Source organism: Pelecanus crispus, chromosome 3 (genome assembly GCF_030463565.1).
Source record: "Pelecanus crispus isolate bPelCri1 chromosome 3, bPelCri1.pri, whole genome shotgun sequence".
Classification (NCBI taxonomy): domain Eukaryota; kingdom Metazoa; phylum Chordata; class Aves; order Pelecaniformes; family Pelecanidae; genus Pelecanus; species Pelecanus crispus.
This window is the reverse complement of record NC_134645.1, coordinates 118,602,102-118,629,093: the sequence shown is the minus strand read 5'-3', so window position 1 is coordinate 118,629,093 and position 26,992 is coordinate 118,602,102. Positions and strand designations below refer to the sequence as shown.

Genomic DNA, 26,992 nt, shown 5'->3' with positions numbered 1-26,992 from the left:
TATTACTGGCTACTGAGTAAATGTTTAGTGCTTCTTAAGATCTGTGATGTATACCACTGACCATTTATCTTAATGGGTTATATGTTTTAGCTATACATTTCTAAGTGCTTTTACAATCTTTTGTTCTTTGTTCTCTGTGCATGGAAATTGATTTGTAAAGCGAGAATTGCCATTAGCAGGCATGTAAAATTCCTTGGCGAACTATAGTAGAGATTGCAGTACTATAGGTGCTTAAGAATATAATCAGAGAATACTTAAGAATTACTTATATTAGAAAAATTAATAATTAGTTTACAGAAACCTTAATATTGCTCTCTTGTTCAATTAAAAACACATTTTAAGCTTGGATGTAAGGAGTGCTCTCAATAGCTGCAAACCACTGTACAACAGTGAGCAGATTACTTGATCATCGTTCTTTCTGTGGCATAGATAGAACTTAAAACAGCCTAAGAAATAAAATAAAAATAATAAAAAACCCAAACAAGCAAACCAACCCTAAAAGAATATTGTTACCTTCAAATGATACCTACCACTAATATGCTGTAGAAACTTCATTAAAGCTTCTCAGTTGTATGGATGTCTAGTAAATGTTCATTCATGTTCATTTATGTTGGGGTGTTTCCCAAGGGGGGAGGCACTGGCTTAAAAATTGATTAGCTGCAGACTTGGACAGTTCTAACTTTATTGTAGTATGAATCTTTATTAGGAAGTTTTTAACAGTGAATGGCACTAACAAAATGGGATTTTATAAACAATATAAATTTTGGGAATCTACATTCTGCTGTCTTTCAGTGAAGACTAGACTCTGAGAACCTAATGATCTTTCTGAAAATGTGGAAGTTGTGTTGGGGGCAGGGGGAATAAATATAAATTGTTTTTTTTTAGAAATCGTTGTGCATTGCCAGTGGCACTAAGTTTGACTTTAAAATCTGAGTGTATATTTAGAGGCTCTTGTCTCATGGAAATAGCATATAGATCCAGTTGTAATTGCATGGGATTTCATGAATCCTTAAGGAAATATTTTGTTTGAAGTACATATTGCCTCTTCAGATATCCAGAGCTGAAGGAAAACTTAATCCAGGAGAATTTTTGTAGCCTTGATGAAGTTTACTTACAGATGTTGAATTATTTCATCTCTGTAGACTTAATCTGATGTTTGCTATGTTGCTGCTTAGTCTATTGTTACCCAAGAGATTCTTAAGTTCAGATTCAGTGTCCTGAAATGAACAATGTGCTCCTCCAAGATCTCTTCATCTATGTACCTCTTGTATTCCTGCCCCCCACTTTTTTCCTAATTGTAATAATGCTCACCCAAAAGTTTGCTCCCAGGGAGGAAGAGCTGTACTAAGCTATGTTTGAGTAGCAATCTTCTTTGGGTGGACCTGGGAGGCAGGACAGTAGAAAGCTGAGGTTTCTGGATGTTTTCTCTGAACACATGATTTGAGAACAACCTGCAGTTTTTCCTCCAAGTAGCTCTGCATTGCTGCCTGTGCCATTCACCTAGGAATGCCACACTTTCAGATTTTATTTACTGTATGACAGTGTGATACAGAAGTTGACATTCCTAATGATTTGTTCATGTTATGGTAGTGTTTTTTATACATATTACTTTTACCCTTCCATGCCATAATTGATATTTTACCTTTATTCTGACTTTTAGCATAGTGGTGGGTTTTGGGGGTTTTTTTTGTTTATTTGTTTTGCTTTTTAAAAAAAAAAAAAAAAGCAGGTTACATTTTCTGGATGGAAGATTGTACAATTTATTTTCCTTAAAATAGAAAAAATAGCTTGGGCCTTTTTGGGAGGTCTTTTTGGTATGCCTTGATGTGTGTGGGGATTTTCTTGTTTGTTTTTTACTTGGCTGACATAATGTTTGGCAGGATGGAGTTTTCAAGATGAATCTTTCTCCTGATGGAGCTCTTCTGGCAGCTATTCATTTCTCAGGAAAACTGACAATCTGGTCTATTCCATCTCTCAGACAACAAGGAGAATGGGACCAAACTGATCAGGTAAGAAGGATATAGATGTTTAGAAATTTGCAGTATATGTTTTAATCCTCTGGAGACAACGCTTTCCTAGGAGATGAGAGTAGTTCAGATAACTCTGCTTTAGCTACATACTGTTTCTCCAGTCAACTCCGTATTTTTCAAGAGCCTTATGTTTACTTTTATAATAGTCTTACTATGTTTTAACCCTTAAACTTTAAAAATTAAGAAAAAGAACCAGTTGTGTTGGAATTGTTCATGAGGCATTTTGGTGCCAAGTGGGTAACGCTGGTAGAGATAGACTGAAACGCTATTTTTAAAATGTAAGTGGAGGCAAATACAGGTAAATTTGTTTGAATGGTTGAACTGAAATTCTCCTGGATGTCTAATGCTCTCTTCTATTTCTCCCTCAAAATTTACCTTACCTTCTGCCAGATAACACTCCAGAATAGTTTGTTCATCAGATTGGTATTAGTAAGTCACATGCTTTCTACAGGAATTGTTTGCAAAATGCAATAGGGGAACTCAAGTTAGGAATTGCCCAGACACTGGCAAACTTTTACATGACTAGTGTGAATTTGAACACTGGGAATTGAAAACTAATTAGTTTTCAAAGAAAATTCCAAATAACTAATACAGTCTCTGGGTAAAGATGACACTTTATTTTAATGAGGAAAATATATCTGCATTTTCAAAAGTGACAAGTCTGAAATGATGCACGCTAGTATGCAAAGTATTCTGGTTTTACTCCTATTAATTTATTGACTAATAGGTATGGAAAGGCTTTTCGCTTGAAGTACCATGTGTTATGCTCTAAACTTGCAAGACATGAACTGACATCATGTCCAAACAGGGTAACCAGTGAAACAGGATCTTTGGTCACTAGACATAGATGGCACTAATTACCACCAATATCTCCTGCACAGTATTGATCTCAGATGTTTTTATTGTACGTAAGTGTGTTTCTTATTAGAAAATTATTGTAGGCTGAAACATTTGCTGCTTAGTAGTAAACAGTTATGTTTTAGTACATGTGCTGATTAATAAATTCATATGTTATCATGAAAAATTTGCAGCTTCTGACTCTTATCTGCAACTTTGTTTTGCATGGTAAACCTTTGTACAGTGTATTGATTCCTTTAGAAATTCCAAGACAAAAATATTTTTTCCAGTTTTTGTAGAATGTTTTAAATTCTTCAAGTTTATGTATTCATATGAAACACAGACAGCTTTTCCCCTCCACTGTATTGAATTGCTCCTCAGTTTGCACATTGCACAGTAGGCAGCGTAAGGTGCACGGTAGGCAGCGTAAGGTCCACAGTAAAACGCTTCCTGACATTACATGTAGGCACACGTCTCTATAATGAGGAAGAGGACAAAATGAAGGCAGACATCTTCCTTTGGGTATCATGACGACAATGAGGTTAAATGAATGTTTTCCGGAAAAATTACAGGAAAAGATAGGCCAAAAACTTTGACTGTAGGAAGGACAAGTCAACAAATACCTGTAGAGATAATGGTATGTTGCCGTCCTGAGCACCACTGGTGTACTGTTATGTTTTTGTTCTGACTGCAAGACTTGGAGACGTGGCTGTGTTGTTTAGTGTAAGTTTTGGTTCTTACAGGCAAGTAGTCAGATCTGGTTAGGCTGTATTGACTGTGAAATTGTACAGGGTCTGGCAGGGATGGAGTTCACTTTCTTCAGAGCAGCCCGTATGGCGCTAGCTTTTGGATTTGTGACCAAAACAGTGTTGATGACACCTCAGTGGTTTAGCTATTGCTCCACAGTGCTTTCGCAGGTTCAAGGCCTTCTCTGTTTCTCACTGTCCCAATGAGTAGTTCAGGGGTGCACAACAACCTGGAAGGGGACACAGCCTGGACAGCTGACCGAAGTGATTTTCCGTGCCATATAATGTCATGCTCAGCAATAAAAGCGAAGCAGGGAGAGATTTTGGGTAGGTAGGCATGGCACAGAGACTGGGTGGGCATCAGTCTGCTTGTGGGACGTGGTGAATGATTGCCCTTGCATCACTTGTTTTTCTTTTTTATTTGGCTTTCCTTTGCTTATTAAACTATGGTTGTTCTTGCTTTTGTTCTTCCTACGTTCTCCTCTGTCCCACTAGAAAGGGGAATCAGCAAGTGGCTGTGTGGTACTTAGCTGCCAGCTGGGGTCAAGCCATCACAGAAATGTAGTTCCAAGCTTATTTAGGAAAGTACTTTCAAAAACCAACCAAACAAAAAGTCCAGCTCCAGTATTGGCAAAAGTGGTGTGTGTCTATATCTAGATCTCTCTCCATATAGATCTCTAAATCTTTAACATACGTTTCAAGTTTTTGTGAGAATACAGATTTTGCTTGATGTTTACAGTGAATTGTTTTATTTTTTCTTTGTTTTTAATGGTAATATCTATTCTGAAGCAGTTTTCAGGACTTTATCATCTAGTGAGGGTGATATAAAGGAATGTTACAGTACTTGACTGTTTTCAGAACAATTTTTATAGGTGAAATTGATGTCCAAGTATAATGGGTATTTTCATAATGTGTGCGATTCCTACCTAATTGTCACACAAACATATTTGTTAAATTAAGTTGAAGTGGCCTCATGTTTACTTTTAATTAGTAGACTCTTCTCTTTCTATTAAAAAAAATTCAGCCTGAAAAATCACCTTTTGTTTGACCCGAAACTGCTTTGGTTGTCTGAGCTGCGTAATCTACCTGCAGCTATGGGTAGGATTACTGTCATCTATGTTTGTGCAGTTCCTGTGTATTCTAATGTTACCAAACAAAGTTTAAAAAAACAACTCAGCAACAGCTTACAAATTCCAAATGCTGCAGTGCATCATTAAATGGTGCTGGTTCCCTCACTGCACTAGTCTTGAAAGGGGCCTTATGTTTATGAAAATAACCAGAGTTAATACATATAGCACTGTACTAGGCTGGTATTCAGGAGCACTACACAGAGCAAACAGGAGGACTGTTTTGGAGATTCTTCTTTTATATGCTTGCAGTCCTATGTATAGACATGAAAAACAAATGTTTGGTGGGATTCTGAGTGCTGGACAGCCTTTATTTCCAAAATATATTTAATGCTGCCTAGGCCAGGTCTCATGGTATTCTTGATTTCTAATACGGTGTTTTAGGAATCCAGCAGTCTATTTTGCTATGTTTTTGTTTTAATTTAACTGTTTAGAGAAGAGTACGATGTCACTAGAGCAACTGTATGTGTTATGTTCAGGAAAAGTTTGAATTTATGTGGGAGCATTTTCACTGAAAAATGAGTGGATCAGCAATAGAGTAAATGCAGAGATTGTCTGTGTTATGAAGACTTACTTGCATATAATCTTTTTTTCCCTCTTGCCTTTTTTTTTTTAGCCAGGTTATGATGAAATCAACCCAGACTGGAAACTCTCTAGTGAAAAAAGAAAGAAAATAAAAGGTATGTGGTTCAGTTAGATCATTATTTTATACCACTCTGTAGTTAAAAGTATTTAAACAAATATACAAAGACCTGAAATGGCTTAATTAAATCTCAATTAGAATAGTTGCCAAAATTGTATGTATGATTTGAATTTGTAGCATGGTGTAGCTAAATGAGTGTCACAATAGTGTGTTTGGGTGTTTTGGGTTTTTTTTTTTTTCCTAAAAAAAAACCCACCCCAAACCTCTCAGGAATTCTTTTGTAGCCATAACCATAAATAAGAGGATATTTCAGTTAGTACAGGACTTCATTTATTATTAATCATGCAATTATGACTCTGTGGAATGCTGAATATTCAGCAGATGTCTCAGCTTGTATCAGAAGCTACTACATCATAATATCATAGGTAACACATTATTAGAGTCCACAGTCTAAAAACCTGAACCTTTCTTTCTATGAATGTCTAATAAATATTGAAAGCTAATGTACTTTAAAGAGATTAGTTTAAAATTCTGAACTCTTTGTTTCCTCTGACTGGTTTTGCCTCATGTCAGTCTCTCTGTTCTTTTTCCAAAACTCAGGCCACCAATGTGCAGCCATTTATCACCTGGCTATTGCAGAGATCAATAGCTGTTCCATGATCCATTCACTACTGCTTGTATACCTCTATATTATTTAAAAAAAAAAAAAATAAAATCCCTGTTTCTTTGTACTATTTTTCTTGCTGAATCTTTCTTTGGGTTAATGCATTTGACCTTCATAGGTGCTGACTAAGCACTGAAGTAGCAGAAAAGTGATAAGCTGATCCCTTTCTCAGTGCTGTTTGGGGAAAGGTGGTTTTCATCAGAGGTGGGAAATGACAATGTAGTGAACAAATTGAGGTAACTCTCTGGTGAACATTTTGTCCCAACATGCAGTTACCATAATCAAAATAATCTTGCAAATAACACTGCTTCCATCTCTAGTTGTGGTGACTGGTTTTTGTTTCTTTGTTTGTTTGTTTAATATTCTTAACAACTTCATCTTCTAGGCCATTTCAGAAGCCTTGTTCATGGTTGTCACCTGTCCTCAAAAGCAGTGTAATCTTTTCTGATTTTCATCAGTATTATGTTTGTAGCCAGGGAGACTTGCTTAAGGATGGCCTGGCAAGTATTGAAGCAGATCTTTATCAAATACCTAAAATTTGTCACGTTTTGTGCAAACAAATCTGTTTGCTTGAATTCTTTTACCAAATAGTATTAAAAAAAAAAAAAAGTCCAAAATTAAATGTTTTCTTCCTCAACAGCTTTAGTTAATGCAGAACTGATTCAGTAAAATAGAATTGATCTAAAATACAAACTGAATGAACCAAGGATGCATATACAATAATAAATGTTAAAGTGGGCCATCAGATGAAATCTCTTAATAATTGAAGTCTGAAGTCACTTCTGTTCTTGCCTGCTGTTTGAAGTTATCTTTCTTTGTATGGCGCTTTCTTATTTATTTATTTTAGATCAAGAATCCTATTACCCATTGATAGATGTAAATTGGTGGGCAGATAATTCTGTCATCCTGGCTCGCTGCTCTGGTGCATTGACTGTGTCATCCGTTAAGACGTTAAGAAACTTGCTGGGAAAGTCATGTGAATGGTTTGAGAGTTCTCCTCAGGTCACTTCAGCTCATGATGGAGGATTTCTAAGTCTGGAGGTGAGGAATGTGCATAGGCAGATATCTTTTTGGAATGCAGTACAAAGAGTTTGTTTTTCTATATGTGATCCTAAAGGGTTACGTATGTGTGATAAGGTTTAAAAAACCATGAATTATTATTACTAATCGGAAAAGTGATTCTGTTTCCTTATCTCTAGGTAGGTATTGCAGGAAAATTCTGAACTTTCTGCAATTCAGCTGTCTTAATAAAAGCTTACTTGTCAAATAATTTCTAGACAGTAGATGCAGAACTCCTAGAAGGCTGAGCCTTAATGTGAGGAATCATGCTGTAGGAAACTGTTTGTGTCGACAGTTTGTATGTTAGTGCATTTGAAGAATACTGCAAGCACTCTTCTCCCATTTTGAAACAGATGCCTCTTACAGAGGGAATATATTTAAGAGAAATGAGGAATGCATTTAAATTAAGACCAAGCCATGTGAGAGATCTTTTTTTATTCATCTTTAGTAGGATTCCAGGAAGGAGTAGAACATAATTTTGGTTAAGAAGTTAACCAGGAATTTTCTCTGAAACAAAGGAAATGACTATTTCCTAAGGCTTACACTGAAATACATCTTAAATATCTTAAACAAAAGTTTAAAATAATATTTATTAGAATATCTGAATGCATGCTAAAGCTTGCATGTATGTTTTTGGAATGATTTCTATTATTCTGGAAATTGGATCTAGCCAGTGACTGGCATACAGAAAACCTTGCTTTGGACATCTAAGAATTGAAAACATTGCTGTACGCTGCACTAAGCTATATAACAGCGTACTGAGATGTTTCTGTAGTTCTGTGTTGTCCAGGGTGGTGTAGGACATTTAGTGTAACAGTGGGTTACTGTTAAGAAGCCTTCACCCTTGATTCAGTAGGTAAGGGATGAAGCCTCAGATCCAGGAGACAGACACAGTCATCGTTTGTGGAATATATTAAGCAAGCAGAGAAAGAAAGGGTTTAAAGGAGAAGGGGAGGAAGGATGTCGATTGTGCAATTTGAAGTACTGGAAGTGAAGATGTACTCAATTCTTACCAAGCTAGTTGAGATGTATTAGGTGGACGCTTCATATTCTACCCTTAAGAATTGTTTTCTGTGCAGTGTGAGATAAAACTTGTTCCAAAAAGATTACGCTTGGAGAGCAGGCCTGGTGATGAAGATGAGGGAGAAGATGACTCTGACTCAGATGATGAAACTTCTGCTAAGGACAGATACTTCAGCTACCTAAAGCAAGGCCTGTACTTTGTGACAGAAATGGAACGATTTGCTCCGCCACGGAAACGTCCACGTACTATTACAAAGAATTTCCGCCTTGTCAGTTTGAGATCCACAACTCCAGAGGAACTGTACCAGAGAAAAGTAAGTATAGAAAGAAAGGTCATATCTCATAATCAGCTTTATTTAGAAAGAACTTTTTATTTTAATTCTTGCTATATTAACAGAAGGATTTAGGCACATACTACTAAGGGTCTCTTAGTTGACAGTGTACTACTGTGTTACCTAATTGAAGGGATCATTGTTTAAAACTAGCATTATAATAATTCAAATGAGATGATATTTGCGGGTCACTGAGGAGTCACTGTGCTTGGCCAGACTTGGAAGTGTGCTTATGTGAATGTTAACAAGTAATGAAAGACCTAGCAAATACATTGAATGAAATCAGTTGAGCTTGTTATTGGCCAGGGAATGGCTTATGTAGTTTATTTGTGTGTCTTTTCAGGCGTATATACAAATTAGGCCTGTGAGGCCTGTGACTTACTCTTACAGTAAGTGTAACGAACAGATACTTCTTCATTTTTATGACTACTCTAGGCAGTACTTTGTCTCAGCCACTTCAATTGTTTTCATGGTAAACCAGCCCACTCTACAGCTGTTAAGAGTTTCCAGGGACTGATGATGTCATAAGGGTTACCTAAATAACTTCTTCCTTTTTTTGAGGAAAAATATCTGATTTTCTGGAGGTGTCCATCAGATTGGAGTCTTACTCATCTGTATCTTGAGCCATTTTCTTTCCTACCTGCTTAAGCATAATTATAGCACAGTAATTATTCCTTTACCTGTTTCAACACACAGAATTAATAATTGATTGTTTAATATGGAAGTCAGATGACTTTCATTTTCGTATGTTTGCTTTTTAGATTGATAATGAAGAATATGGGGAAGCTTTGTCTTTGGCTCAAGCATATGGCCTTGATTCTGATCTTGTGTATCAAAGACAGTGGAGGAAGTCAGCTGTTAACGTTGCTTCGATTCAAGACTACTTGGTGGGTTTGTTTTTTGTGACTTTTAGGCTTTGTTATCAGAATGGCTGCATTATCTTTCCAGAAATTGGATTCTCAATTGTGTTCTAATTTATACAACATAAATTGGTGGCAATTTGGAGAGCTGTCTTGCAAATTCCATTTCATGTCATGTGGAAGAGAGTGATCTTGTTAATTTAGCTGAAGGCCTGATCCGGAGACCTTGGAAGTTAATGGAAATCTTTCCGTTCAGGTATCTTCTGAAGTCTGTTAATAGCTTGCTTTCTCTGGTGTAATCTCTCCCCCACATGCAGCAGTAGATTGTTGCCTGGCAAACGAATAATAATAATTGGAAATATAAAGCATTTAAATACCTTCGAAGTATTTTAGAAAATTAAATGGGAAGGTGAAGTTGGTATCAGTAGCTATATAGCCAAGTTTGAATAACAACATTTACAGTGAACTCTGCTACCTGTGACTGGAGCTTTTCAGTAGAATCCAGTGTGGGTTTTTTTTGGCTTGGGAGAAAGACTACAAACTCTGCAGACAAGCGTTGTCAAAGATGCACAACCTAATGGTGCTAAAGGGTAAAGTCTTCCAAGAGATCAAGAGAAATAAAATCTAATTTTTGTTTTTTCAAGTCAGTTATTATTTGAATGTCAAAATAAGATTTTTACGAGTAGCCATTCTTCATGTGCTATGTAATCTCAACTGAAGATCAGCAAGTAAGGCCAATAATATTTTGTGACCCTGATGTGTCCTTCCTGTCACAGAATCCTATTGGCACATGAAGAGGTTGATACTGTAAATGGACTCTACTGCAATTGTTGGATACACTTGGTTTATAACAAATGCATTTTAGCCCAAATCCATCACATTTTATTTAGTGTAAGGAGGAGTGATGCTGATTAGGGAACACAAATAATAACTTCTGTTCCAGTTGTGAAAGTTCTGCTAAATCATTTGGCATTTCTGTGCCCTTTTCTGCCACATATACTCTGAGGGCACTATGTTTTTTGCATTCTCACCTCTTTCTTTTTTTGTTGGTTCACATTGTCAGTCATCAGGTTAAGCTGACATTTTCTTAAGTGGAAGAAACACATTAGAAGATTTTAACATCTTCAGTTTCATTGCTTTCAGTTGAAGCATGTAACTTTTTGTCTGTGCTCTTGTTCTTGGACAGAGCAAAATTAAGAAGCGCGCATGGGTTCTTCACGAGTGCTTGGAAAGAGTTCCAGAGAATGTGGATGCTGCGAAGAAGCTGCTTCAGTATGGCTTGAAAGGCACAGACTTGGAGGCTCTTGTGGCCATAGGAAAAGGAGAAGATGGTGGCAGGTTTGGGAAGAGTATTTTTTTGTTTGTTTTCTTTTTAAAGAATGGTGTATGAAGTCTTTTCTAATAATTTGATAAAACTTTTTTATCAACCACTAATTAAAATGTTAAGATGCTTTTGCAGGACATAAAGAAAGGTAATGCTTTGAATCAAACTATTCTGAAGATGTTCACAAGGTACCTATTCTCATTTTACCTTTTACAAAGGTAAATTCACTGTTTATTTTGTACTGCGTTTTCCTTCTTCTCTGGATGTCCTTTGTTTCTTCATCATAGAGCACTTCTGATGTCACTATTTTTCTATGAGAATCTGTTTCTGTTGCGTCTTCTGGAAGCTGCAGCTACCCCTATAAATGCGTTTTGTTGTAGGTCTTCATTGTTGTAATGATCTTCTGTTGTTCAAGTGGGGAGGGGAACAAAGCAAAACACAGTGGGTCAGTGGGGAAATACACGCAGAAACAATTCTCTTCAGTATTCAGTTCCTGGTGGTAGAAATAGAACAGGCTGTTCTTTCTTCGTGCAGTCATCTATTACCATTGTATGCTGTAGAGCTGCTGCAAATCCCAGTGCTACCTGTGGAATTTAGAAACTTTTACCAACCATCATAGCCGTGTGGTTGGTAGTTTGTTTTTTTTGGTTTGTTTTAGGGAGGGGGTGGAAACAAGAGATTCTACCTCTTGTTGACTTGTGATGAGTGCCTGCTGCTTTACAACAACAAAACTCAGTATTATAATTTTCTATAAAAGTTTAGATTTTTAGTCACAACATAAACAGAAAGCTGTGTTAGTATGTTTATTCAAAAATTAGTTTGTTGTATCCTTTTGTTGTTGGGGTTTTTTTTATCAACATTGATTACCTTGTTGGTTTTGTCTTCCAGATTTATCTTACCTGGCGAGGTGGACATTGAAATTCCCTATGAAGACTTTTTGTCACCAGATGAAGGAATGGATACTAAAAAGGAAAAAGAGGCCAATAAGCGTCAAGAACTGCTATTATCAGTAAACTTCTCAAAGTAAATGAAATATTAGGCCATGTTTTATTCAGAATTATAGGTTTATTATAACTACACAGTTGCAAGAACGTAATTATTCTCATGTGTGTTATTCCTAATAGGAAAGTGGTTTAAATTTTAATTGGCATTATATTGTGTCAGGGTTCTCGGTTTAATTAATTTCTTGATAGATTCCAGTGCAAAAAGTCATTAAAATGTGTAACCATTATCTTCATATGCACATGATGTACAATATCAATTGCAAGCATGAAAATTCCTGTTTTGAACACAGGCTGACACTGGAACAAAAAGAACTCTGCCGTAGCAGGCTGAAGCTGTTAACTTACCTTGATCGCCTTGAAACCTATGAGGTGAGGACACTTGGTAACTGGCTACAGTTCTTTTGAGTTACCATTCCATAGGTATTCCTGTAACTTTTTCATCACGTCATCATCTGGTTTTTGTTATATATTGTAGTATTAATGTTTATAGTCTTCTTGAAATGCTACAATCTCTCACTGGAGAAAAGTAAGCTGTTTTCTGTTCAAGATCCTGTGTTCCTCCTGCTTCACTGTTGCAAATGGCCAGCTTCTGTTGTTGAAGAGGTATAGTTGGACAGAAGCCTCCTTTGAACGTACTGTGTCTGCAGAGAATTAAGTTATGCAACAACATGGGATGTGGAGTTGGTGCAGGATTACTATTATTTCCCTCTGTCAGTCTAATTAGCGAGTTTCATTCAGATTCTCTAACAGATCTTTTTCTTCCTTGAGCTTACTGAAGTGAAAGTTTTTGGAGTGTTAGGCTGTGTTCTGCTTAGTTTTGTAGCTTTAACTTTGCAGTTGGCACTAGTCATGTAATGACTTTTACCACATATCTTCGTAACTAATGTTGTCTAAATCCTAATTAAAATAAGGCAGAGAATTGTCTTAGCTTATAAATCAAAAATGTATCTGTTTTTTTATACTGAAACAAACGAAAAACCACAGCATGCTTTTCCACATATGTCTCATACTTATTCATCCTAAGATAAAGAAATCTGTAGGTTTTTGATGCTTTTGTAAATCTTGCATAAACCCCAATCTTTTATAAGGTTTTTGTTTGTTTGTTTTTTTTTGTTAAGGAAATCCTGGGAGGGCCTCATGCAGCTGAACAGCACTATGATGGCGACTTCTTCAAGAAGTTCAGGAATCAGAATATTGTACTTTCAGCAAGAACTTATGCTCGGGTATTAATATTTATTTCGCTAGAATGCAATACAAAAGCAAAATTCCTGTTTTCATTTAAGTGCATTTTTTTCCCCCCTTTGAACTTGGTTGAATCTCAGTGGGTATTTCAGAGGTGGGAGGTGTATTTGTTTGATTGTAAATAAATAAATGCAGTGATCCTGAGCCAATTTCATTATTACTAAAGAAAATTTTAAAATTAAATGTTTGTTGCATGATCTAAGCTTACATTTCTTGCTCATTTTCAGTCTAAAGCAGTCTTAAGCTATTTCTGCAACTTAATGTTTTGCTTTTTAGGAAAGCAATGTCAGAGCCCTGGAAATTTTGTTCACTTTCCATGGATCAGCTTTACTTCCGCACAGACAGGCAATTCTCTCCAATTTTCCAGAGACTACTTCACCACATGAATATGCTTTCTTGTTGCCTGAAGCCTGGTAAGGATGCATCAACAGATATTAAGTAAAAAAAAGATTTTTGAGTTAATACTTAAATGAGTTTCCATATATGGCAATCTGCTGTTTCCTGGAATCAAGGAGCAGCTTTGACTGTACATGACCGGTCTTCCTTTTCTGCCTTACTTTGTGCCATTAATGGAAGCTTTTTGGTCTCTCTGGGTTATTATCAGGAAAGTAGGGACTGTAAATGTTCTTGCCTCCATTACACATAAGAGGACGTGTGGCCTTTTCCAACCTAAAAGTGCCCAAATTTTCACAGGTGTAAGTACAAGTCTGTAATTGGTTTGTAATAACAGCCAGTGTTAGGAAATTAATGATACAAGTGTTTAGCACCGTAGAAGCAATTACGTTTTTCTGGATTTGTTTTGAAATGTAATTTAACACTTAAGCAGTCATCAGTAACTTCAGAATCGTTAATCTTCTTGTTACTGATTCTGACGCAACTTGCTAAGGTAAAATTATGAAAAGCTTTAAATCCAGACTTTCCTACTCTTTCATTTCAGCATAAAATGTTAGTTTACTGCCAATTTCATATGCATTTTTGTATGAGTCTTCCTTGAACATCATAATAATGTTCCGCATATTAATTAAAAGAATTTTTTGCTTCTAGAGTATTTCTTTCAAACACTTCAATTATGAAATTAGTTTTAAAGCATATTGTTCTGTGCCCATAAAGAATTGGGGAGATTTCATTATTTAATATTTTACAATAGGACTTTGAAGCCTTACTTCAGAGGGATAGTTTTTGGAGTAGCTAATGGAATTTTTTTTGTTTGTTTTTTTTAAGTCTTCCAGCATTATAGTTAAGTCTTTCACTTCAAAGTTTTAACAGTCCCATTTGGATAATTCTCCATGTAGAAGAGGGGTTTTTAATTCATCAAGTTACTCCCCTGACATTTTTCCTAGCTTATAATACTTATCATTTTTGTCCTTTCTGAGCAGAAGTTAGTCTTTATTTCATGATATATAATACTTATCAGTGACCTTCTTACTGTGGTGGTAGTACTTGGAACACATTTAATTATTCAGTTGTGGTGTGAAAACATTTGTTTTATCCTTTTCTTTAAGGTAACAGTTAGGACTGTGAAGAGAAATTATTGCAATGTTTATAAAATTGGTAAAATCTATTCCAATTTTCCTCTTTTGTTTTGATAAGATTTATAATGTGAGAGGGAGGGAAGAAGGGTCTTCTTAAATGTGGTTATGACATTTTGTTGCTGTTCATAAACAGGTTCCCCTTCTTTCTGAAGGGTTGGTTGTTCTTGGTTTTGTGTTTTTATTTTGTTGTTGTGGTTGGCTGTTTTGTTTAAGAAACTGACTTATGTGCCAAGAGGCAAAATGACAGTTAAAATAAAACATTTCACCAGTGATGTAGTAGTAAAGATGTGAAGTTATGGGTTAAGAACTTAGTTTTGTCTGCTGTTGAAAAATGGAAGTATATAGTTCGAGTCTTTATTCCTGTGGCAGAGAGAACTTTCCAGTGCTAGGATTCTTTTTTTTTCTTTTCCCTACAGGTTGCAGAACAGATGATACTGTATGTCTTTGAAATGTTTGTCTTTGGACAGCTACAAAATGGGGATGAGAGCAAATCCTATAGACACAAATCCCCTATGCTTATAGAAATATACTGTATATTTGATCTAACTTTTTTTAAAACTGTTTCCCTGTTACAAAACTGATTACTCACATAGTATTGCTAAATACACTCCCTAAAACTCTATTTTATTTATGTAATAGAATTAAATATGTATTGATGACAATATCTACTAATGAGAATAATATGCTAATGAAATAGACATAAGTTGTACAAAGTAACATTTTCTTTTCTTTTTTTTTTTTTTTTTTTAAATGGGATGAATTTCCACCCCCCAGTCCGAATAGGTTCAGTTTCTGGCAATTCCTGTTTCATGTGAATCAAAATGAATCCATGTGAATCAAAGAGAATTGAGGTTCTTGGTCATTTTATCTGAGTTTATTTGGCCTTTTAGTTCTAGCATTTATTTTTTAAATGGGTTATTAGTATGAGTAGAATTACTGGCATCCTGTAGACACGTAGTTGTTGTTATGAAAGCCAGTTTAAATGAATGTGCTATCTAGTTTACTTCTCTGCAGAACACAGTATGTAGACATAATTTGCCTTAAATGATTGAACAAGGTTATGATACAACTTAGCGGAACTATTTAATTCCCACATAATATTAATAAGTTGCAAGTACTTACCGTAATTAATAAACTTCTGAACAAAAGGAGAACATTACAGAAGTATAAACCCCAATGTTTTAATTCGTAGAAAACATGTCTGTAGCAGTGTGGTGTAGTGTCTCTTCAGCTTATGTAGCTTGTGATTACAGTGGTCTTGGGATGAGGGGTGAGAATGATTCAAACTGTCCTCATGAACTTTGACTCTAGACAAGTCTTATAAAGGATTCTGAGTCAGGAAATGGCTTAGTCTGGTTTTCCTTTTTAGATTTCATGCTGTTGCAGTTATGAAACAGGGTTTATGCTGGATATCAGAGGTATTTTGTACATTCAGCTGCAAAAAAGACAGATCTCTTGTGATTTCTTTTAGCTCATTGTTTTTTTTTCTGAAAATTGAAGGCCATAATTGTCTGTACCAAGAGACTCCCATAGGGTAATTGGTTGCTGTGATGTATGTGGTGAGACCAGTGACATGGACCAACTGCATGACAGTGCCCGTGATAAGAGTGCATCTTGCTCTGGTGGCCTTGCTTAAAGAATGCCTTGTTCATGCCTTGCTGATGCCTTTGCTGCTCGGCCTCCTGCAGCTCAGACCTCTTGCTGAGCAGTGTGCAGCTCTGGAGGCGAAAAGATTTTTGTGGAGGAAAAAAGTACTGTAGTTTGTCTTCTAGGTCTTCATATATGGCCCTGCGTGTGCGTGTAGGATGAAGTACTGCTGGGAATTGTCCATATTGTGGCTGTGTGGAGCACTTTAAATGATAAGAGGGTTGGTTCCCAGCTGGAGCTCTCTGAGAAATTTACCACATTGCTCTGTGTTCTGTTAGTTCCTGTGTCTATAGGGGAATCTGCCTGAGGAAGAGCTTGAGATTGTAATAGCAGATGCTGCCTTGTTTGTGCATGGAGCGTGTGAGGTGGGACAAACAGGCACCTCTAGCTATTGTCAAGGCAAAAGTATTGAGACACAATTGCCTGCTGTACACCACCACCAACATGAATGCACATAGAAGTGCTATATCTGAAGAATTTCGTTACCCATAAGAAACGTTTTTGTAAAGGTTGCATTATAACTGCCATTTCCTTTCATCTGGAGCCTCCAGTGCAGCTGCAGATAATAAATTCTAAGTACCTGGTGAAAAAAATGCTTGTTTTGCTAGTACATTCTATAGGCATAAAGCAGTTGTTTTTCTTGTTACTGGCACATGTCATTTACATTAGGATGGCATTTAGAGGCTGGTGTGACGAAAATTTTAAGGTCTTATCAGTCAAGGAAGAGTTGGCATAACAAATGGGGGGAAAAAAGGCAGAGAAATTTCTTTTTTTTTTTTTTTTTGGGTCTCTCTTCTGGGCCAGGTTGTTAGGAAATAGATACATATTTTTTTTCCTCTATCTGCTTGTAAAAAGTCTCAAGTGGTAGATGTCCTTTTGTTTCTCATTTTTTGGCACACATTTTGTAGCTTAGTATCTTTAGGGGTCGCTCTCAGAACTGTTCAGGAGGAGGTTTATAATGTCTGAGCAGAAGATTTATGTATTCATGAGACTCTTGAAAAGACCTGTGAGTTACAGAAGCTCAGCTGCTCCCAGAGTTGAGAAGGAATCTGAAATACTAAGATGCATTGGTGGCTCTGCATGCCTGTCGGCTTCAGATTGGTACTGTGATAGACTGACATTACTCAGTAATGTGTTTTTGCAGAATTGTGATTGTAATGTTTTCCTACTTCTTTTCATATTACTTCTCAGTTTCTTTTACAATGATGGCTCCTGAATCTTAGTCATTGGGATTCATGCTCCTTCTCAAAGATCCATCAGATGCACAGACTTGTGGACTGCACAGACTGTTAAGACAACTAGAGTGAAGGTGGTAAAAGTTTAGGTATTCTAAGGAGATGATAGCTCTTTCTAATCTCTGTTGTAATAGCTACAGCTAGCATTCTTTGTCTATAGTTAAGACTGTTGCCCTCAGGTTTTTGAAGGTGATCTCAGAGGAGAATAATGCCTTACCACCATTATAAATACATAACCATGGTCTTTTTCCCTTTCTTTTAATTTTCTCATCCTTTTTACTACATTTAACTGCTATATTGAAACATTACCACTCACATTTTAAACTCACAGAAGTTGGGAAATTCATATGTATGGTTCCCTCAACAGCCATAAGTCTGCTATATTGCACATCACGCTAGCAATAAAAATCTTCCCTCTAAGATAGCAACTTTTTATATGTTTCTGCTTTTTCTACTCCTTAACTTTCTCAAATATTGGTTTTCAGTCATGGCTTAAAGTGAATTTTTACTGGAGAGTTGTGGATGAACTCCATTTGCCTGATGAACTGGTGTGGGAGTGGAAATATCTTCTAAAAACTTGGTGAAGCTTTTAAAACCTGAAAATTTCCACATAGTAGACTCTCATCTTTGAACAGATAAATACTACACAATTAAACTAAGAGGTTCATAAGCAGTTAACTTTGCCTTTCCATAATGATATCTTCTGAACTAGGTTTTTAGTTGTTGCCTGTGGCACTGCAGTTTCGATAAAGCTCTTACAGCTTCATCTCTTCTCTTAGTATATGTATGTAAATAGGTTTGATGACTGAACGTCTGCAGAACTATCTAATATATAGTTCTCATTTTTTTTGTGTTAGTTTTTCTTCTTCTCTTCTGAAGCTGAACTGCTTTTGTTTTTAGCGTGGTTTGGAAGTGTTCCTGTTACAAGAATTAATCTCATGGTCAGTTCTTCTTGTTTGTTTGAATTCATTTGTATAGTGCTAAAGTGAAATAAATAAGAAGAGCATAAGTTTTATATGTGCTGCTTTTCCTTTGCACTGAGGGAAAGAAGAAGAACAGTTTTAGAGGTAGAGGGATCAATGTAGTTAGTATTACTTCAAGGATGTTTTTGGGAAAAAAATGAAAAAATCTTATATCTTGCCTTCCACTATGAAGTAGAAAAAATAACTTTTAAGGGAAAGATTAACTTGTTGTGATGACACTCATGTTCCTATCTGGATTAAATTCTGGTAGGAGCAGGGAAGGTTTTTGTGGTCCATGTAAAAGTTAAAGCTCTTCGACAAACTGGGCTATGTGGGGTTCTGGGAAAGCAGCAGGAGCAACTCACTGCAGGCCAGAAGGCTGCTGCAGAAAGTGAGCTGGCAAAAGTACTGTAGGTATCAGGTGTGAAGAATTTTTGAAGAGGAAAATGAGAACTTGAAGCGAGGTAGCCGTAGAGAACATGAGGTGTAACCAAGGAAGGAGGGAAGTTTCACAGGAGCTGCTATGCTGGAGCCAAGCTGCTGTTGAGAGGAACGTAGACTGGCTGGAGGAATGGGCCAGCAACAGGCTTGAGGGGTTCAAGAAGGACAGATGGAAAGTCCTGTTCCTGCAACTGAAATAACTCTTGTGACAATAAAGGCTGGAGACTGACTGGCTGGGAAGCAGCTCTGCTGAAAAGGACCTGGACGTCCTGGTGATCAGAAGCTGGGCATGAGCCAGCGGGGAAGGCCAGCAGCATGCTGTCCTGCGTGAACAGAAGCACAACAGGAGCCTGAGCAATCAGACTACCGCAGTTGTTCAGCTGCATCTAGCATACTGGGCCCCCAGTACAGGAAAGACATCAGTAAACTGGAGTGTGCTCAGCAGAGGGCCACCAAGGTGATTGGGGACTGGAGCACTTGAAGACTGAGGGAGCTGGGTGTGTTCAGCCTGGAGAAGGTTTCGGGTGGGCCAGTAGCCGTCTCTGCGTACCTTCAGCATGTGAGCTGAGCTATACCTGTGCTGTTTATCCACAGAGCATTAACAGGATTTTCTTTATACTTGGGGCTTGTTCATGCCTGGCTTGTCCTGTCTTCATCTACCATGTGTGTCTTTGGCCTGCATAGTCCTGAACTGTACCCTGGCCTGCCTTCCCCAGTCTTCTCATGAAAGTGTATTGCTGCTGTCATCTTACTTGTTTGTCGCCTTTTTACAGGGTTTAGAACAAAATTTCTTCCATGAACATCCATTGTGCTTTATAAATGTACAGTTCTGAAGGAGTATTTTCATTATATGGTGACAGACAGCTTTGATCTTAGAGTTCAGCTGTGTCTTTAAAATAGCCCATTTTGATTTTGTGAAAGCTATTGCCTCACAATTTTAATTCTATACATCGAGAAAAAAAACACAGCTAGCTTCTAAACTGCAGTTGTGTACTGTTGGTTGACTTTTCTGATGTTTAGGTTGTTCAGTCTAGGTTGTTTTAGGAGAAGAAAAAAGTTCCCCTCTCCCCAAGTTCTATTAAAAGTTAACCACATCATTAAAACATAGCTTGATTTGTTTATGTGAAATCGGGTATAACTTTTCTCCTCTGGTGGCAGAGTTGCTTCAAAAGACCTGTCATTGCAATGTGCACAGCAGGAATTCTGAAGGGTAGTTAACTGTGGCAGCCAAAAGCAGCTGGGATACCTTTTCCACTAGTTTATGCGGATCAGTTTTCCCAAAATGTGGTGGTTTTGGCACTGTGTTTTAGGCAACAGCTGTACTTCAATCTTGATGAATTTGTCACATGTCCTATGGATATTCCTGGGAAATGAAGAGCTTCTCTCTCTGCCCACCACTTTTGTATCACCTAGTATATTGAATAATTGGAAGCCTAAAAATATATGTAATCGGCTATATAGTTGCATTTACTAATTCACTACTAAACTACTATAGTGGTAGAAAAGAATGTTTTCATGCAATATAAAAATTGCAATACATATCATAGCTGTTTAAGAGTACTTATTTGGGATGCATGTCTTACTGTATTTCATCCTCAGTTATAGAATAATTGTGACATAATGAAACTCTTCCAGAGCTGTAAGATTTCAGAGGAGCAGAGGCTGGCATTGGTTTCCCCATTGCTGTCTAAGAAGATACAGACCTTGGACAAATGAGTTTCTGGATTAAATTAAAAAAGAATATTTTCTAAAACTTCCCTTGCAGATCCTGTATTATATACAGCTATATGTATTATATATAGCCTACTTTTAATGCCTCCGTGTCTGTATGTAATGGGATTATGGAAGTACTAATTTGAATGTGAAGCCTAAAATAATTTACACCGTACCTAATCATAAGTCATGGTAAATGTACAAGTGTCAGCAGGGGGAAAAGAATATTTGAAGGTTCAGGATTTTATATTCCTCTTATCTCAAATTTATGTTTTGTGATAATTTTAAAAATAAATGCAATAAAATTGGAATCAAGCCCGTTCTTCAAAAACATTTTGAGTGGCTAACTCAAATTTGATGGAAAGACTACCTTATTTTGTAGCTCTGTATCTTTCAGATATAGCTTTCTCACCTCTAACAGATCAATACTTGGTGTATTACTTAAATGCGTTATGTTCAGAACTACTCCAGTATGTAACACACAAGCTTTCAAATGCAGAATTAGTGTTTATAACATTATTTTTTCAGATAATGAGACAAGATTTAAAAGAAGCAAAAATTCATTTACTCCCAAGATATTTTTAGAAAAAACCCCAAACCTACTCTTAAAAATGTGCATGTCTTTCAGCAAAAAGATACTGTTTCCTAAATGTGTTGGGGCAAATTGCTTTTTGCCTTGGAGTCTGGGTTCAATGTGCACAAGTTTACAAGGAAAAAGATGTAAAAAGCAAAAAAAAAAAAAAATTCAAATCCTCAACTAGATGAGTCTTGGAGACAGGCCTGCTGTATGAAATGCTTGAAGGAAAAAAAAAAACCCACAGAGTTGCCATTGGTAATAGAAAGAATTGGACTCTGACCTTAAAACTGAATTAGACCTTCCTCTTTAGAAAACCTGGAAATCTCCTCTTACTGTTTTTCTCTCATGTTCTCCGATTTTGCAGATGTGATTTGAAACCATTTCTAAAATGAAACCCTTGTCTGTCCTCTGCTTTATAAAAGCTCTTGTTTTCTCTTTTTAACAAGACAAAACCAAAAAAGACCTTCCCCAAACAAAACAAAACCCAAACAAACCAACCAACCAGTCCCCCGCTGAAATGTCTTCTTAAGCCTACTAGGAAGTGAATGGAAAAATTTTACTATGAAAAGAGATTGTCTTGGGCAATAAAATTTTGTATGGTTTTCTTTTATGTTTACTGGAACATGGAAAAGGAAAGCATTGTTGATTGTAACATGTAGACCTACTCATAGTGTCTTCATTTTATATTTTGGAAGGGAGTGGTAAGCACACTTTGGCTTTTCTGTTATTTGACATTTCAACTGGTAGAGAGAACTTCTTCACTACAAACTGGGCCTTCCGTAATGACACTCTCATGTATAACATTTGAAATATAACCTTATTAATTTAGTTTATGAACCCAGCTTTAAACATTAATATTTAAAATTAATTGATAAATTATGTTATCTAACACTTCAACAAACAGCCTCCCTCCTCCCCCTCCCTGCCCCAAACCCCAGAACACACGGGCTGATGATGAATCTTTCTAAAATCAGAAAGTGACTTTATTTGTGGCGCTTCTACCATAAATGTTAATTTGGAGTTTGCTTTATTAATTATTTTTCAGTGATGTTACTGCATGGTGCCTAATTATAAAGATAATTGTGGAGCATTTTGTCCAACTGAACTGGAATTGAACGCAGAGTTGCTATAGCTGAGACACAGGAATTAGCAATTTTCTGTCTTCTCCCCTCCTTTCTTTTGACTTTTATAGCCTGCAAATCTGTCTCTGCCAATTTATTGTTGGATTTCTATTGCATGTTTCATTTGGAGCATTGGAATTGCTATGGATAAAAGGCTGGGGTATTGCTGTTAGCGTGTAGAGGAGGGAAAGAAAGGGTGGCTGACCTCCGGGGAGAAGTGTGTGTGTGTGTACAGGACAGTTAGTACTGAGGTGCCTTGCTTTGTTCAGTGTGTTTAATGGCTGTTGCTAAATTAGATGGAGTTACTGATTTTTAGTTTATTGTTTTGACTCTTACTATGTTGTGAAATTGACTTGTTTGTTGGAATTTTGTTTCTTTTTAAGCTACCGAGTTACAGTGCTGATCCTCAAGGGATGAGAAGATTGTGTCAGTTCTTAATTTATAGATAGGGAATGTCCATGTAGTATTGCTATTGCTATTGCTGTTTATTGTCAGGGTCAGGAGAAAATCAATGAGATTTAAAATAGCTTATTGCGCTAGTATGCTGAAACTTTCATGTCTTTACTTTGTACATGGTTTGTTTCTTATTTCTATAAATGCCAGAACCTATATGGCTCTTCTCTTCCCCCTTAGTTTGTGTTCTACGTAGTTTGACCTATTACTCCCAGGTTTTATGCTGCTTAAACAACTAGCCTACAACAGCAAGCCATAAGTAATCATTCTAGTAATAGCCTGTGGTGTTTTTAAACTGCATTTTAAACATTTTTTTTTTTTCTTCAACCTCAATATTTAAGGAATGTTTCACCATGGAAGGTTGTAGTGAGAAAACTGCATTAAACTTAATTGGGAAGAGCAGCACAGCAGGGCATATGTTGTTTTGATTCAGTAAAAGGATTTGTGCTAAAATTTGAAGAATTGTATTTTTTTTTTTTAAGCTGTGAAGATCGTAGGTTTTTGCTCATTTCAGTCTTCCATGACAGCATATGAAGTCAGAATTACTTACTGTGAAGCAGTAAAAATTCTTAAAGCATTTAGTGTTTTTTTTCCCTTTTTTTTTTTTTTTTTTTAAAGGTATGGTCAGTAAGAAAATCAATTATCTTTTTTTTTAAGTGGCTCTAACAGTATAGTTAGAATATTTGTTTGTACAGATATCATAGAGGCAAAATCACACTTGTATAGCTTCATTAAGAAGTGATAAATCTTAAAGAATTGATACTGTAATTGAATTGCATGCTTATTATGAATTCACAGGAAATACTGCATATGCTTTGTATTCCATCAATTGAATGCTGTCACAATTTAAAAAAAAAAAGTGTAATGTTTCCCTTTTCTGTTATACCAGTTACAAGCAGGGGACATTGAAAATTCTTCCTTGGAATGAGCAGAAACATCGTGAAGAAGATTGGTGTGAAAAAGCAGAATGCAGGTAAATATGTAGAAAGAGCAAAAAGTTTTTTCTATATTTATGTACATTTCACTTACTGTGATTGGCATTTAAGTCTCGTCAAATTACTGAGTGTAGTGGTAGGTTGATTGTATCATTTTCTTTGAGAACAACCAGAAGTGTTAGGAAAAAGACTGATGTGAAAAAACACAAGCACATGTATACTTAAACATATACTTACTTTTTTTTTTTTTTTAAAGGATGATTGTTGAACCAACCTTACAAGATGAAGGTGAATTTCTGTATGAAACACAACCTGAGTTACTGAAGTACAGGACTACTGACCTTTCAGTAGATCTCGTTACTGATTGGTATTTGAGCAGAGCACAGGAAATTGAAAAATATGCGATGCAGGTGAGAATAGCAGTGAGGAAATGATGATGGCTGACTCAGACTGATCAGCCTTCTTCAGCAGAATCCTGTCTTAATGCATACTGATGGGATGCTTTTCCCTCAGAAATATACAGTGTGTCTCAATCTTCATTATGGCTTTTGAAGTATTTTTCTTTTGCAGTGTACTTACGCTTGCTTTAAAGTTTACTCAGCCAAATAATTTATCGATAGGAATGAATAGAAGGCCAACAGATTCCCTTTCACTTGGCTTACCATAGCAGACAGTAGCATTTTTGTAGTCCATGAAAAATGTTTACCATTACATTTTATGTTTGTAACTGTGGGAGGGAATGTTGTTCACAGGGTATCAGGAAACATTTTTTATTATCTGTCACGTGATACTGTGCCATATATCTCGATATGTGGCAGTCCCATTTGTCACTCATATGCCAATATGCAGTACTGTCATGATTTCGTCCTGGCAGGTTTATGTGTCTGTGGGACTAACATGCAGCTTATTTTTGCTTTATTTTCTTCATAACTGAAAAATGTTTGAAGCTCTATGTGGTAAAGATAAGCATTGCAAGTAAGAATAGAGCTCATCACTGACGCGCTCCAGTATTTTACTGATTCTCAAGCCAATTTAGCTGCATGAAAAGGAGGTTGGCTGGAAGTATCACTGTGAGTAAGTTCTGATGGGCGAGTTCTTTTATTCTTCAAGTTTGCAGTCCTTCAAGGCTCTTTAATCATAGTTACCTGTGATCTTAACAGCCTATGAGTAGGTATGGAAATAAAAGCAACTTCCAAGGATCAATTAAATTACTAACATATAAATGAAATTGCATTCTACTCTTTCAGACTTATGTCTCCTTCACTGAATACATACAGTGTTCTTTGTAATTGAAACAGAATCTTTCATAAAAGGTATTTTCAGTTACCAGGGAAAAAGACTGTCATTATCTTCTGTGAAATAAAATGCAACAATTAAAATTTTTGGTCAATTTTGGTCAGCTAGAAGAGTTATGTTACATGCAGAAGTATGCATAACTTCAGTCAGTTAACTGATTATCTTAGTTTAAAGCAATCCTTCATATTCCATGCAGTAAGATGACATGATATATCTCTGTGTGTGATCTCCAGAAGGAATAGTATTCTCCTAATTTATGTGCATCAATAGGATGCATCTGGGTCAAAAGCCTATAATGACATCATCCACTAAGATTAAGCATTTTATTTGGTCTTTATAAAGCTGGGAAGAGCAATCCATTTAGGATTCAGAAAAAACCTTCTAGGAACTTAGAATTGCCTATTAAACAAAAGGAAGAGGGAAAGAAAATAGACACACAAATAGGACACAGATTGGACTTGAAGTTGGGTTTTGGCAAACAGTTGTACAGCAGGGGGGGTTTATTATTTTTCAGGTGGACTGTGCTCTGTCCCTTGTTCGTCTTGGCATGGAGAGGAATATTCCTGGTCTGCAGGTGCTTTGTGACAATCTGATCACTCTTGAGACAGTAGTTTATGAGACTGATGGTGATCGAACCTTAACTTTGAAGGAACTTGTAGAGATGAAAGACATTGAAAAGCTGAGACTGTTGATGAAGAATGTAAGTATTTTGAATGAATCAGTAAGTATACCTTTATTTCCAGTAATTCAGGTTACCCTAGATCCTATGTGTATAAAATACTGTGAGTGGCTGACATTTTTCTGATGAACCTCCATCTTTAAATCAGCAAGAATTCAACACTTTTACTGTTCCTTTTTTGTGGTTTTTATTTGTTTTTAACAAATGCTACAGTGTCTCAGTTTTCTCAAAGACCTGTTTGTTTGTCCTCAGCACAGGACTAAACGTTAATAAATCCAGTCTTGAAAGCTGTGAATTGCTTTTTCATTGACCCTTTCTAAAGGATCTTCAGTGTAGCTGTAGATGATGCTGCAGATACAACAACATTGAATGTTTTCCTTGGATGTTTTTTGGTGTCTTTAAATATTGGCAAAAAATCTTAGTATTTGCCCCTGCAGCATATGTGTTTTTCATCTTCTCTGTGTTCAGCCTGCACATGGCATTTCAGAATAGAAAAAGACCTTTTGGAAAGGTTGAAAAATACCTAGAGATTGAACAGGGCTCTGAAATTCAGTCGAAGAATACGTAAGCGCCAGAGGAGAATACTCCTGAACTTGAAGCTCCTCAGAATTTTCAAAATTTTGCTAGGATTTATATCACCACTCATCATTTATTTTTCTGTCTTGCATTCTTGCATACTGAAAGTAATGCTACTCTGACATGAATGCAAGCCGATCTTTCACTCATTCTGAAATTGCAGGAGGAGGACAGCTAGGCTTTCCTCATGTAATGGGCTTTACTCCTTTACTGCTTGGTTTCTTCAAGCCATTGGGTAGCAGAAAAGATGACGGATTGTTTCAGCGCTTCATGATGTAGTGATCTGTGCAGCAGTGGTGAATGTCAGGCTTCAGCTGGTTTTTGTGATAAGTGAAGACACTGTTTCAGTTATATTGATCATAATATGTTCTGTGGTTGTTTTTGTTTTTCTTGTTTGTTTTGGACAATGAAGCTGAAGTTGTTCTATTTTCCCCTCTCTCTAACTCATTGTGCTTTCCAGTCCTCTGATGAAAAATATGTGAAGAATGTTTATCAATGGATGATCCCTTTTCTCCACCGCTGTGAAAATCAGTCCCCTGGTCTTGCAAATTCACTTTTTAAAGAATATTTAGTAACATTAGCAAAGAAAGACCTGACTCTACCTCTGAAGATATTTCAGAATTCAAAGCCTGCTGTAAGTATAGAGCCCTGATGATTCTACTGGTTTCTTTGGAAATTCTTGTCCTGAAGAGGTGAATTCATAAATAGGGTTAGTTCATCTTCTAAATCAGATCGTCTCCCTGATCTTTCCCTTGTTCTTGGACCCAGGTTTTATTATGTTTTAGAAAATATGAATTAAAAAGTATTATAGCATAAGTTATGATGCAACTAAATTGTCCTTGATGAGATTGTCAAACTAATGTAATTATGATCTTGACCTAGTAGAACAAAAATTATTGTGAAGACTCTTCTTTGAAATAATTCTATGGTGATG

At 36.4% G+C, this 26,992-nt stretch overlaps 1 protein-coding gene across 1 annotated transcript in view; it reads left to right on the top strand.

Moving 5' to 3' along the window:
* Positions 1-26,992, top strand: part of NBAS (NBAS subunit of NRZ tethering complex) — a 182,115-nt gene that overhangs the window by 29,334 nt on the left and 125,789 nt on the right. The window contains exons 12-25 of the mRNA XM_075706796.1: positions 1,881-2,009; positions 5,357-5,420; positions 6,895-7,088; positions 8,186-8,443; positions 9,223-9,348; positions 10,508-10,659; positions 11,534-11,668; positions 11,940-12,018; positions 12,768-12,872; positions 13,168-13,304; positions 23,462-23,545; positions 23,764-23,917; positions 25,318-25,503; positions 26,519-26,692. Of these exons, the coding sequence (XP_075562911.1) occupies positions 1,881-2,009; positions 5,357-5,420; positions 6,895-7,088; positions 8,186-8,443; positions 9,223-9,348; positions 10,508-10,659; positions 11,534-11,668; positions 11,940-12,018; positions 12,768-12,872; positions 13,168-13,304; positions 23,462-23,545; positions 23,764-23,917; positions 25,318-25,503; positions 26,519-26,692 (1,977 nt within the window). The remainder of the gene's footprint in view (positions 1-1,880; positions 2,010-5,356; positions 5,421-6,894; positions 7,089-8,185; positions 8,444-9,222; positions 9,349-10,507; positions 10,660-11,533; positions 11,669-11,939; positions 12,019-12,767; positions 12,873-13,167; positions 13,305-23,461; positions 23,546-23,763; positions 23,918-25,317; positions 25,504-26,518; positions 26,693-26,992) is intronic.